The sequence below is a fragment of the Haemorhous mexicanus genome, chromosome 6 (assembly GCF_027477595.1).
Source record: "Haemorhous mexicanus isolate bHaeMex1 chromosome 6, bHaeMex1.pri, whole genome shotgun sequence".
In the NCBI taxonomy this organism is placed as follows: Eukaryota; Metazoa; Chordata; class Aves; order Passeriformes; family Fringillidae; genus Haemorhous; species Haemorhous mexicanus.
In genome coordinates this window covers 2,195,974-2,210,103 of record NC_082346.1, presented here as the reverse complement: position 1 = coordinate 2,210,103, position 14,130 = coordinate 2,195,974, and the positions used below count along the sequence as shown (strand labels likewise).

Here is a 14,130-nt window from a genome sequence, read left to right as displayed (position 1 = left end):
CAGCCTGGTTTCATGGCCAGGGCAGTAGAGCCTAGCCTGGTTTCATGGCCAGGGCAGTAGAGCCTAGCCTGGTTTCATGGTTAGGTCAGTGGAACCCAGCCTGGTTTCATGGCCAGGACAGTAGAGCCTAGTCTGGTTTCATGGCCGGGGCAGTGGAACCCAGCCTGGTTTCATGGCCAGGGCAGTGTCTGCTGCAGCCCTGAGCCCAGCCTTGCCTCCTGCTGTTTCTCACTTGCCTTCCCTGGGCTCACTAGACCCACCTTGGCTCTCCCTGCTCTAATAGAACAATTGTCTAAAGCTCCTATGTTCCCAGCTATTGATTGCACTGTGCTAGAGATGACTGCTGGGGATATTTCTCCTCAGAGACACCTTTAGCTGCAGGCAGTTTCAGCCAGGCACTCGGAATGGGCCCATGCTAAGTAGAGACTCAGTTTACCTCTAGTGGAAAAAGTTCAGGTGATGGTGAAGAGAAAAGGAGCGGGTTCTGCCAGAGAGTTAAATCCAGAGTTTATTCCAAGGTGACACAGTTCTGAATCTCAGTACAGTTCTGACAGACCCAGACCACATGGCCTCAACACCTTTTCAGCTCACCGGGAGTGGGAGGGAGAGGATAGGTAAGCCACCAACCAGGTGGGAGGGGGAGGGTCTCAGGGGACAATGACACCTGGACAGGCCAATGACTCCAGGTCTGAAAAGCATCTTTTGAACTTCTGCCAATCACACTATGCCCTAGCTGGAATGTGGAACTGGACAGACAGCCATTAGGAAGAGGGCAGGGGGGAAACCAGGAGAAAGCAGAGCTTCACACCACAACACCCAGCACTGCCTTATTGGGGTGGTCTGGGACTGCACCACTGCCACTGCCTGTGCTGGGGTCCCCCTTGGATCCTGGATGATCTTCCCTCATGGAGCAGCCCAGGCCTTGCTGCTCCCTGCCTTTTCCCCATTTTGCTTTGTGCCTGCCCACTTTGCTTGTTCCTCTTTTGCACTGAAAGAGGCACGGTTGGGTTGAACCTTCTCTGGGATATCATTTTGAAGAAAGGGTTTCTTTAAGGTTTCTGTAATGTTTTAGTGAAAAATCATGAAATGGGAGTCCTGTTTTGACAGCTTTCCTCTGCAGCCTGGACTAGCTGACCTACTTCCACCAGCCTGCCAGAGACTTGTGGGACTCCTTTTAAAAGAAGTGGATGTACTTCTAAGACTATTATTTTAGATTTGTCCAGTTAAAATCTCCTGGGAAAGGGTAGGGAGAGACAGAGGTGGGCAAGTGCTGCATTACTGCTTCCTAAAGACTAAGACACCAAGAGGAAATTCAATGGGAGAAACTGTCTGGAGAGTGTGTTTGTCTCAGAAGAGATACTCATTGTTTCTTTGAAGAAATGAAAAGAGTGCTAGCCTGAAATATGTGTCTAGTGCTGACAGCTTTTTATTAACTTTTTTTTTTTTTTTTAGGAAAATAAAAAAAAAATCACTGATATGTAAGGAACTTAGCATTTATTTCCATTTTTTTTCTTTTTTTCTCCCTCCAGAAGAATGGAAAGGGACAGAAATAATGTTTTGAGACTTCATTGTGCTCTGATCTGTAAGATTGTTCCATATCTAAAGCCCCTTGAAAGAATTCATGTTGTATAGTTTTTTTTATTTATTCTGGATTAGAGAAGAGTTGTTTTTACTTTGCTGCTTCCTTCTTGCTTTCCCCTCCTTGTTCCAGGATGGTCCAGGAGGTGATATGGTATCTGTGCCATAAGATAAGATTTTTTTGTTTAAAATAACATGCAAAATCAGTCAGTGTTTTATATAAATTGTAGAAAAATAATGATATCTCCTTGCACATAGCTTGAACCATAAGTTAAGTTTTCCAAAACAAGGAAATGTAAATTGAGTAATTGGAGTAAGAGTCATGGGGGAATGAAAGCTAGATGGTGATTTGAGGAATAGATTTAATTGCATGAATCTCTGAGACATATTTATATATCTAAGACAACCTGTTAGTCCCTGTTGACATGCTGATAAGTACAGTGGTGATTGTGCCTGCAGTTGTGCTATTTTCAGTTTATTTGTCTTGATGGGAAGATAGCAGGGGTAGCTCAGTGCATGTAGGCATATTCTGCCATTACATTGCTGCTGTCATATGTATAATATGTATAACATTTAAACTCCTTCTAGGCTGTGTTTAATACTGATAATATTATACAGCTGTTGTAAGGGGAAGCCTACTCCTGTGTCTTTTTTTTTCCCTGCTCTCCCCATTTCCAGCAATTTTAGGCTAGGAATGAGTAGAGACACCATATTTGCAGTTTTCTACCTTTTAGCTCACTTTAGATTGAGTAACAGCTGACTCCAGACAGAAGTAAAAATTGCATAAATCAGCATTGGACAAACAGTGCATTCAAATCAACATAAGGTCTGAATTCCTCCATGATTTAGAGATCCCTAAAGTTACATGGCAGCAGTGTTTCATTTTCTGTCTTCCCTTGGCCATGTAGTACAGCTACTTTTCATTGGAGGAAGAGAAGCCCTTAAGTGAGAACTAAATGCTAAGGACTCCTTTTTTGTGTGTGTCAGTAGATGTGCCAGTGCAGGCAGCAGGACTGCTGTGGTCGTTGCTCTGTTTGGTGCAGATATTGATGCTGTATCAGTAGCATCCTTTCTGATATTGAAATCATGTGAATGGAGCTGCTCTGGTGCAGTGAGAGCCTGTCTCTGTAGACCTTGACTTGGTACCTGCTGGATTTACAGCCCTGTGTTGTGCACTGGTGTCTTGGTTTGGAAAGCCAGGTGCCTGCTAAGGAAGGCGGGAGCCTCTCCTGAAATGTAAACCCTCCCCACCCCTCCAAATTGCTATAAATTTTAAATTAAGGTGCTCTCAGGCAAAAAATATGGGAGCAGGAAATAACAGTTCTTTAATAGGAAAGAAATAAAAGGATAAAATAAACACTGCAGTACACTAGAACAACACTGGCAGAGTCAGAACACAACCTGTTGGTCAGGGTGTTGGTAGCAGTCCAGCTGGAAATGTGGCTGCAGCCCTCCTGGAGTGTCAGGTGTGGTTCTGCTGGGGCAGGGATCCTGGAGAAGGGTGGAGTCTTCCTCCGAAGATCCAGTGGAAGAGAAGGCAGCTGCTATTCCTCTGGGGAATCCAGTGGAGAGGCTGTGCAGTTATTCCAGAATCTCCAGATTATATCTGGGTAGGAATGCTTGGCTCCTCCCCCTGGGCTCACATCTCCCAATGGGATGCTGTAGTTCTTATCAGTCATGCAGTGACACTCAATAGCCTGTTATCAGCAGATGTCCACTGCCAGGGAGGAGTGATTGTGATCACTCAGAGAGAGAGATAAGGAGAATTGCCCACTAGACAAAAGACAACTGCTATACAGATGTTAATAGAATACATCTTGCCTTGCAATCTGGAACAACTGAGCACTTCTGGGTGTTGTCAAACAGGAGACAGTGACCTTTCTGAAGTGTTTGTAGTCTTTGGGCCTCAAGATCCATTCCTTTACACTATGATTTCCTCCTGACATAGAACTGAAAGTAACTCACCCTTAATTGTGAGAAAGTTCAGCTCCTAGTTTAAAGTCTGTTTTGATAAGTTTTTTTTTTTTAATTCAGTGAGCTGGGCCAAACACTAAATCCGAAGCCTTTAGTTACTAATATTCCTAAGAAGTAGCTAATGTTGGTTCAGCTCTCAACTTCCTTGTGTGGACTTTTGGAAAGACTTTTTGGTTGAGAACTTCATGCCATTAAGTTCACTTCTCATGCTTCTCTGCTCAGAATTCTTTAATGGCCAAGGAAACAAGTTGTTGGGAGTTAACCATCTATGCAAAACTTGCAAAGTGATTTCTTAATATTTAAGTATTATGATAGCATGTGTCATTTAGCTAAATAAAGAATTCCTGTTTTTCAGACCTTACCAGTTCGGAAAATTCCATGCAAAGCCAATGCTCCTTCAGGGTCTTTTTTTGCACGGGACAACACAGCAAATTTCTTATCCTGGTGCAGAGATGTAGGTGTGGATGATACCTGCCTGTTTGAATCAGAAGGTTTGGGTATGTATTTCTTTATTCTTCATGTAGTAGTTGGTAATTTAAATTAACTTTTCCTTTGCTTTAGCCTTGAAATACAGAGAGGCTTTTAATAGGTCCTGACTCCAAATCTGACCTTTGTTTGACTGTGCTAATTCTGCTGCTTGTCTGTAGAATGAGCAAATGAAGTACACGTCACACACTACTCATTTAAGTCAATTTTAAGAGGAACTTAAATGAGGGAAAGCTCTTGCTGTGTTTTCTTGCACACAAATGATTTTTCACCCCACCCATACTTTTGTGAGCATGGAATGCTGTTCCTTAGTTCAGTGTATAAGATGGTGCTTTTCTGTTTTGGGAGAGCAGGATACAAGTGCATGCTCAGTTCTGTCTGCAGACACTTGGCTAGTTGTGGAGATTTAATGCATTGCTCAGGAGGTGAGAAGATACAAAACTTTTTACTTTCCCATGCTGACCATTTTTCCCAGTTCCCTTGTGCTGTGCTGGACAAAAATTATCCAATGCTGCTGCTTCACAATGTTTCATGAAAAGAATTGTGCTGCTCAGGAAATCACTGTTCTAATACTACACAGTCTTTGTTGTTTTAACTCTTTCTTCTTCGAAGGAAATCTTTTGAATCTCATAAGATTCATAAGATTTCAGCCAAATCTCATGAAATGAAGAGAGTCCAATGTGTGTTGTCTGAAATCAGATAAAAGTGTAAAGCAGTCATGGTGACAGATCAATTTCTATGCAAGACAAATGAACACACTGTGCTGAAGCCTCTTTGTTCTCAAAAAACCCTTTGCCCTGTTGAAGCTCTTACATGTGTTGTGACTGATCTAATCCCATTCTTTTACAGTCTGGTTCTGCTTCTGTAGTCTAGCACAGATATTTCTGAGAGAGGTTTTCTTTTTCATTTGTCTGTTCTTTTATCCTGGGAAGTTTCTTAATTACATTATTTTATATGTGAGAAAATGCTTGGCAGAGGACAGTATCTCAGAGGTGACAAATAGTAAGTTGAATATATGTATTGGCTCTGTTTTGCTAATTAAATCTTTAAGATGAAATTCTTATTTGATATGGTAAATCATGTGGAAGATGAACAATAATTGTAGTTTCAATGATTTGAAATGGTGAAGAAGTTGGACATTTACCTAGGACCAAGAAGCTTGTAAGCACCAGGAGATGCAGACCTCCAGTGCCAGAGACAGGCAGGAGAACCTCTGGAAGTATTAATGGAATACTTCAAGGTATTTGAAGGTTGTATTGCTATGGCAAGCCCAGCTGTTTGCCATTGTTCCACCAATCTGTTGTGCTTTTTTAAGAAACTAGATCTTGCTTAGAGATGGAATTGGCATAGCTGGAATACTGTTATTTCCTGATAATTAATTTTTACACATGCACAGTGCCTTGCCTGCCATAGTAAAACAGAGGGCAAATCCACCTGGAAAGGTGTGTTCCAGGTGTGTTCCAGAGGATTTCCTCTCTCAAAAAAGGGAAGTGAGTGTGCAAACCTGTCCTCTATTTTGCTTGATTATTGACTGATTTTCTTCACTGATTAAAAACTAGGTTCTGAGGTTTATTCCCTTATTGTATAAGGCACTAGTAGAAGAGATTTATGTTGCTGGAAATAGGATTAGGTCTTGATAACATTTTTGACCCATTTTTCTGAACTTGAGGAGGAGGTGGTAATCATGCCTTTAAAAAATAAAAAAGGATAAAACCAGTAGCTGTTATTCTCCTTCAGTTAATCATTAACTCAAAGTTTTGCTTTTTTGAGATTTTCCTAATGCAATAGAAATAATGATAAATCTTAACAGTTGCCAATCTAAAGCTTTTATGTTCCTCTCTCTCCCACAAATCACTTCTCCAATGCATAGGAAGCAAAAATTCAGCAAAGGTAAGTAATATCAAAGGTTCTTTTCAAAGTAGTGAGAAATGTGTGTTAATGACATCTTTCTTTGCACTGCCTCATTGAATTCTGCATTTTTTTGTTATTAATTGAGGTGAAATTATGGTTGCAGAGGTAACTGTATTTTGTATTTTCTTCTGTTTCTCCCCATGGCTAATAAACTCAGTAAATTGTTGTGTCAATTGATAGTGACAATGAAGATTTTTTCTCTCTGTATTGGAGAACCTTATTGTATCAATGTTCTCATTTGAGTGGATTTTTATGCTCATTTTTTTACTCTTATTCTGTGTGCTTTATGGTATGCAAATACTGTGTAATTTAATTAAAGGCACATAGTAACATTTCCATCATGCTACTGTATCATTTTAAACATTCCTGAGGTCTTTTTCTGGCAAATATGTATTCTAGAATTATAAGAGTGATTTTGAAGATGTAGTGCACTGAAATACTTGAATGATGGATTTATGGCACTGATTTTTTTTTTTTTTAAAGTACCAAGTATATTATAGATCAGCAAAACGAAGTCTGTGCTGGCTAAGAAATTGTTAATTGCCATTATTTCTCATTACTTAAAAGCACTATCACATTGTTATAAGTTCTGAAGAAGTCTGAAATCATGCAAGTATAACTGCACACAAATGCAGCCATCCCTCCTGACTTTTTAGCACTGAGGCTCAAGTGGCACAAAGGCATTCCTCACTGGAATGGAGCAGAGCAGATAGGGGCAGGTAAGTGATGTTAATGGCACCCTTGAGTGTTCTTAGAGGCTGATCTGCAAAGAGTTAACATTGCAGGGCAGAGCCACACAAGCAGCTGAGCACACCTATTCATGGCATTTTACTGCTGTCCTTCACTTGTGGTAAATTTAGCAATTTGTGTCATTATTTAAAGTTAAGCACAGTTTCAAGTGCTTTGTTGGATTTGGGCTGTTCAGCTGAGCTAAGCAAGGAAACGAGACTGGAGTCTTCAAAATAAATAGAAGGAAAAGTAAATATGAAAAAAATGAGTGAAATACATGAAAAAGTGAATAAATGAAAACCAGAGGTGCTTGATATACTAGTAGATATGATTGTGCTGTCTAATCCCTAGTTTCTTTAAATATCATTGGGAGAGAACAGTAGAGAGCTCAAAAGTTTGAAGACTTGTACTGTTAATTTGTTGGTGGTCTATAATATGATGTAGTTTGTCTTGCTGAATGTTATCAAGCTTTAACATAGGTTACAATGCAAACAATTTGGAAACACAGTTTCCTGTTAAGGTTTGTAATACAACCAGAGCTGACTGATAGCAATTAATCCCTAAGTGCAGAGACATGGCAGGAAGGTCTCCAAGTTAATGCCTTTGCAAAGAAAAGGTGCCTGGGGTACCTGATGGATGAGCTACATTTGTAAAAAAATTATTGTAACACAGTATGTAGGATAATAAAAATAAATTTTAAAAAAATTGCTAAAAATAGCAACACAGTATGTAGGGATAATTAAAATAAATTTTTTAAATATTTATAAAAATAGCAACACAGTACATAGGGATAATGACAATAAATTTTAAAAAATTGATAAAAATAGCAACACAGTACATAGGGATAATCTTGAGTGCTGCAAAATAGAGGGACACCATGTGTGCTCCCTGCACTCATTGCCAAATTTAGCATGCTTGTCATATTTTTTACTTTTAATGTTAGTGTATTTAAAGGAGAAGGAATTAGCTTTAATACCAAAAATTATGATCCCAAATCCAAATTTTGATCATCTGTGCAAATCTTGAGGTACAGTGCCATTGAATGGTCTTAGATGTATCAGATGATGTGGGACTCTGAACATGATGTGCTAACTCTCTCATGCAGTGTAAGGATATCAATACTGCCTTTAACTCCTCTGTTCCCATAAATACACTTTGTAAATTCCCCTGTAGGGCTTTAGGGCAGCAGATCCCCACAGCTCTGGTAATTTTCTTTATGGAACCATACTAGGTGGAGATACTTGTAATTGTTCTCATGCCTGAAGAGTATAATACTCAAAGAAAACTCCTCTTGGCCAGATAAGAATGGTAAGATTTTCTATGATTGCTTTAGTTCAGTGAACATGAAGCATAAGTTCTGAGCTCTTTGTGGTAATGGAGTGTTGTTGGATGATTATAGGATTTGGAACCAAGGAATATTCTGCATCTCTTCCATGATAAAGTCAACCCAGCAAGGAAAGGGTTTGCCACTGAGTGTGCCAGCATGCTGATGTGCCATCTGCTTTGGGAGGTGTTGGATGCTGTTGATGGTTAATGTTTTGTGCTTGGATATTCTATGTGTATCTGCACTCAGTATGTGACATGGACTTCTTTTGATGCAACTGATTGATTTGAGTTTCATGGACAGATTTCCTAAATAAATGCATTTAGTATTTTAGGGGAAATAGTAAACTGAAACACAAACACCTCTGATCTTTCTTCTAACATTGTTGGTTTAAAGGTTATTTTAAAAAAATACTCAAATGTTGCTTTTTAAAAAATGTTTTATACATGGGGAATATTATTTTTTAAATTATTAATGTTGTTTATCTGATTGTTCATCAGATTTCAAGATGGAAGTTTTTTCTGTTCTTTTATACTGAAACATCTACATATTGTAGCACCATGTTAAAGTTTACTTGAAGTTGCATCAGAATAAGATTCTGTCCCATCTTTCACAACTCTTTACTAAACTACTCATAATATTACTGAATATGATTCATTTTGAGGACTATAGAAGCATCCTAGACTCTTTGTTGTTACTACTGGATTTGCATGTTTAACTAATGAATTTCAGTAAATTATTAGTGTTCAGATGATCTCTACATCCCCTCTAGATTAATTCTTTATTATCCTTAGATCTAGTATGTTTGACACCTGAATTGTTTTGAGATTTCCATAAGTGATTGAGCTTAATTGGGGCAGGGACTGTAGGGGAAGCACAAGTGTGTCAGAGCATAACTCTGATGCAGAAGCAAGGGTAAGTTTGTTATAAGTTAACAGAAAGCAATTTTTTTTTTTTTTTTTTAAGAACAAAAAGCCTTCTGTAGGGTCAGAGTAAAAATTACAGGAAAATGTGAGAGACAATAGGAAGAAGGACCAAAGGACCATTCTTTTGGAAAACTTTCCCTAAACTAGTGTGAGTTCTGATGGCAGTTGGAAGCCTGTGATAATAAATACTAAGGCACTTGGTAAAAATCTTTGCTTCTAGTGGGATAAGGAATGCATTAGAAACAGAAATCATATTTACTTTTTATGATTCAGCTATGCCTGATATCTTAATCTCTAAAACAAAAAAAAGTTTATGTTAGAAGGAAGACTGACTTCATTAAACATGGTTTATAAAAGTGTTAGGAGCCAAGATTTGAAACTTGGCAGGAAGTTGTGAGAAGTTTATTTCTGTATTGGATATTCCGTATTTATTTCTGTAATTGGATATTTTACTCATTTAAAACAAACACAGCACCACAAACAAAACAAAACCCCTGAATGTTATTGTGAACTTTCAGTTTAAACCTCCTCAGTAAAGACACAGACTATGTGTGCATTGTGTGTTCTGTCTCCTCACAGTCACAGGTTCTGATAGTGCTGGAAGCAGAGGCTGCTCCTCCTCTCTTCTCCTGGTGGCATCCAGGCACTGTCAGAACCCAGGACATCCCTCTGGCTGCCCTGGAGGACTCCAGACTCTGGCAGGGGGCTCAGAGACCTTGGCACAGAGTCACAGACACCTGTGCCTTGGATTTTAGCCCATGGAAACAATTCCCAACTCTGTGTGAGGAGTTAGAAACCACAAGGGTTTGAGTAGAATGATAGTGAATTTATCACAGGGTGAAAAAGTAGAATTTTGGGGATTTAGAATGGAGGTTCAAGAGGCAAGAGGGAGGAATGGCGTGTCCTGTCCTTCTTCTTATCCTCCATCTTCTGCTCTGTTGGTGGCACTTTTGGATTGGTTTAGAGCAGAGACAGACTGTCTAACACAGGTGATAGGAACTGGAAAATTATTGTAAATAAAGCACAGGTAGTTCTTTCTTAGTATAAAAAGCCAACAGCACCCCAAGGGCAGGGACTGTGCCACAACCCGACCTGCTGGACAGATCTCAGCAGGGCAGAGAAAGAATGCAACAGATAAGGGAAAATAAACAACCTTGAAAAGCAGAACTGACAAATCTCAACTTATTTTTTGGTCATGGGGCTGGGAAAAAAGAGACTTTTTAATACCTTGGGAGCCTTTTCAGCCACAGAAACCTGAGAAAGGTAAGGACCTCTGGGGAAGCACAAAGGTTGAGTTAACAAAAGAGGAATACCTGTAAAAAGAGAATGGGACAGCAACAAGATGGGAGCAGTGTGAAGAAATGTTATTGCAAGGATAAAAACTTCCAGAAACTGAAAAAGAATTTTTGTAAACAAAGAGTAGCTGGAGGTAGCATGTAAAGATGCAGGCAGTGAGGACAGCAAATAAGGAGCATTTAAAGAGATGAGATGAGAAGGCAGGACACCTAAAATAAGCCAGACTTGCTTGTACTATTTCTCTATCCTCCCACTGCATTCTTGTCAAGCTAATGCCATCAGTGAGATTCTCTAGAAAGATGGATATTTCCATTCATTTTCTGCAGGGGGTCTGCATAAAATGACATTTATTGGTCTCTGAAGTCCCCAAATACATATGCTGTATAGTCCTCAGGAATGCTGGTATTTTCTCATCAGAAGCACTGTCTTATGAGATGCCCTGGTGTTTGTTTTTGTGGTTGGTTATTGCCTGCACACGTCTCCATCCTCTAACAATGATGTCACTGTGCCACATTGTTCTGTGTGAAATGCATGAAATGTGTCTAGATTATGTTGAGTCAGACTTGCTAAAGGTCTATGAATTTTGTTTGGGTAGATGATTTTTTTACTTCCTTAATCAAATTTTCTTCTAGCTCTATTTATGGATCTTTTTGCAAATAGTGGTAGTTGAACCCCTCTTTTTCTTCCATTCCAAAGTCATTCAGATGTACATATGGATGAATTGCAATTTACTTGGTTTGACTATTCCAAACCCAGTTTATTCTATTTATGTTTTGGGGTATGCCTTACTTCTTAAAATCAAGTTTCATTCTGGGGCTGTCACAACCAGTTTAAAACCAAAATAGCAGAATACAGTTCTAGGGTCATGAATGTAACACTTTAAAAATACTGATTACTAGTAAATGTAAATATTTAATTTAATTACTATGTAGTGGGAAGGAAGATTATTGAAAATAGCTGAATGTCCAAGTGTTCATCATTTATATTCTTAGTAACAGATGGCTGAAGAATAAATATATTTTTCCTAGTGCAGTGCCTGTTTAGCTTTCATGCTCTGCAGTTTCAGTTCTGGAAATGCATTTGGATGGGATTAGAGGACAAATGCATGCCTCTCAAAGGGCTGCCCAGACACTAGGGAGAGATGTTGGGATGAGCATTCAGCTCACCCCACTTACACTTATCCATGTCAGTGGAGCTCCAGGTGAAGGCACTGGAGGTCTGCCTTGGAGATGTTCAAGGCTCTGGAGTCCCCTTTTGGGCCTCATACATACACAGAACAAAGTGATGGCTTTCAGAGATGGCTTTAACTAGACATTAAAATATCTTTTTCAGGTATGGTATTTTTTCTTCGTGCGTTTGAGTTAGGTGAGTCTTTAGATTACCAAAAGTTTACATAGCTGTTGTCTTGACCTTAACTCATTAAAACAAATTTATTTTGATGATGTTCTGGTTTTTTTCTGATTTATACAAAGAGTCACACAATTACTTTTTAGTCTCAATTAAATCTGAAATGTAAGGTGCAAATTTTTTTAATATTATGGAAATTTTTAGAACCTGATTTTTTACTCACAACAACATAAGGGCTTTAGTAGGTATTTCTGAAGAGTAGATTAAAATGTATTTATAATTACTATTTTCTCTTTTCTTCTTCTTGAAGTTTTGGGGAGCTGATTCTACAAACAGCCACAGACCTTTCTCGATTTACTGATTTTGGATTTTGCTTATATGCTTTGCTGAACTTCTTTACAGAACATTACCTATTCTGAATCGTGGAGGAAAAAAACAATGTAATGGTTTATGGTGGTACTTGATAATTGCTAGAACTTACCCCTGAAGGCAAAGGTAACTGAGGTTCTGGTTAATAGATTCCTTTGGGCAGGTGAAACCACACTGAGTGACTAGTGTTTATATATATCTATATCTAAATATATCTTATATATATAGTGTTTATATATTTATATATAGTGTATATATATGTGTGTATATATATATATATATGGCAGGTTTATTTTAGATCAGTTTGGTTGCAATGGAAAGGAGGCATGTAGTCATATTATCATCTATAGAAATGCAGCAAAGTATGAAAATACCACTTGAGAAAATAAAGAGGGAGAAGAGAGAAAGGATAAGAAGAGTGAAATGAGACTTAATTGCTGCAATTTCAATGTCTCTTGTTGAAAGTGATGGTCACAGTTGATCTGTTGAGGGGCGGTGAGCCCATGAAGCACCAGGTTCAGTGGGATAAAATGCAGTCAGGTTCAGGTGACAGCAGCCAGGGTGCCACCCCTGCAGTGAGGGTGTGATAAAAAGCACTATTGCACTTGGCAGAATCTGCTTCTCAGGAGTTTTTTCCCTAATTTGCCTCAAACCCCAGCTTGTTGGTTTGTTATGGTGGGTGCACAGCAGCTCTGTGCCTGGACTGCTCTTACACAGCTGAGATATTTCACCCCCACACACCCAAAAGCTCTTCCCCGCTCTCTTTCCAGTTAGGAGTGCAAACCTGGCCTCAGCAAAGCACCTGCTGCTTTTGCAAATGGATGGCTGGGACATCAGCCCCTAACACTTCAATCTCTCACAAAAATGAGAACATCATGCTGTGTCACAGCTACTTCTGAATCATAAAAAACTTACTTTTTGTGGAATCCAGGCATGCAGACTTACATTATATGTATCTATCTATGAAGAAACTCTTTTTTGTCTGTTTGGGATTTTTATACTGTGAAGAACTGATTCCTAAAGCGTTCTAGTTTCATATTTACTCTGAGAGTAGATGTGGAAAAAAAATTGAGGGCCAAATTTATAGTGAGGTATGTCTTTCTTAATGCAACTTTGTTATTTTTTTACAATTAAATTGGCTAAGAAAAATAGTGATCTAAAGCATATGAATTCTCTTAGTTTGTAGAAAGAAAAGTATCAGTCTAATTTTATTATTTTTGACTTTCTACTAATGAAAGTGTTTTCAATATGCCAGATCTCTTGATTGTTTTTAAATAGTTATGAACTGCTTGCAGATAACCAATTACCCCAAATAATTATTCAGTGATTTAGATAATTAAATGGAGCTTCTGAACTCTGAGAACCACTCATCAATCCCATCCTTTTTATTCCAATAAAACTCCACTGCAAGCCAAAGAAAACAAACGTTTATCGGAGTCAAGAGTAACAGATGTTGATGATTAGGTTCCATTCCATCACTAAGATCTTTAAAATAGCTTTTATTTATCAATGTTTTCCATCTTCATTTTGCTTTTCCAGTACTCCACAAGCAGCCAAGAGAAGTGTGCCTTTGTTTGCTGGAACTTGGAAGAATTGCAGCAAGGTAGGTGAAAATCAAAGACTGTTGAAAAATTTGAATTCTTGACAGCAGGGGCTATTGACAGGCATATTAAATCAGCACATCTCAAGCTAACTTTTGTGCTCATTAGGTTCAAATAGAATGTTTGTCTTGATGTCACTCTTGAGGGCAATTGTTAGCAAATATAACAAAAGATCAGTACCTCAGTGAAGATATTTGTAGGCTGTTCTTCTATGAGGAGAGGAAGGGTTTGAGAATTATTTTTTTTTCTGTAAAGCTTTGAGCCATTTCTCCTTCTAAAGTCAGATCTCTCTATAAACAACTGCAATTTAATGAAGTTTACTGGTAATAAGGTGATCTTCACTTGATCTAAATCTGACCAAGATGATTTTAGCTGTGCTGGACCTTCACTACATTGTAATGTTATCTTTGACATCAAGGCAAAGACTTTTGCTAAGCAATCAAAATGACAGTAACTAGAATGTGATTTTCCCCCCCTTTTTGCTGATGTAGATTTAACCAGCATAGTGCATAAGATTTAGTGAAAAATACATGAGCAGCAGCACTGCTGCCCAGTCTTGCATGTAAATTGCAGTTGCATTCATTGATGT

The 14,130-nt window shown here is 38.6% G+C and overlaps 1 protein-coding gene across 1 annotated transcript in view; it reads left to right on the top strand.

Annotated features, from left to right (window-relative positions):
• Window positions 1-14,130, top strand: part of GAS2 (growth arrest specific 2) — a 90,697-nt gene that overhangs the window by 33,255 nt on the left and 43,312 nt on the right. The window contains exons 4-5 of the mRNA XM_059848291.1: window positions 3,908-4,049; window positions 13,480-13,543. Of these exons, the coding sequence (XP_059704274.1) occupies window positions 3,908-4,049; window positions 13,480-13,543 (206 nt within the window). The remainder of the gene's footprint in view (window positions 1-3,907; window positions 4,050-13,479; window positions 13,544-14,130) is intronic.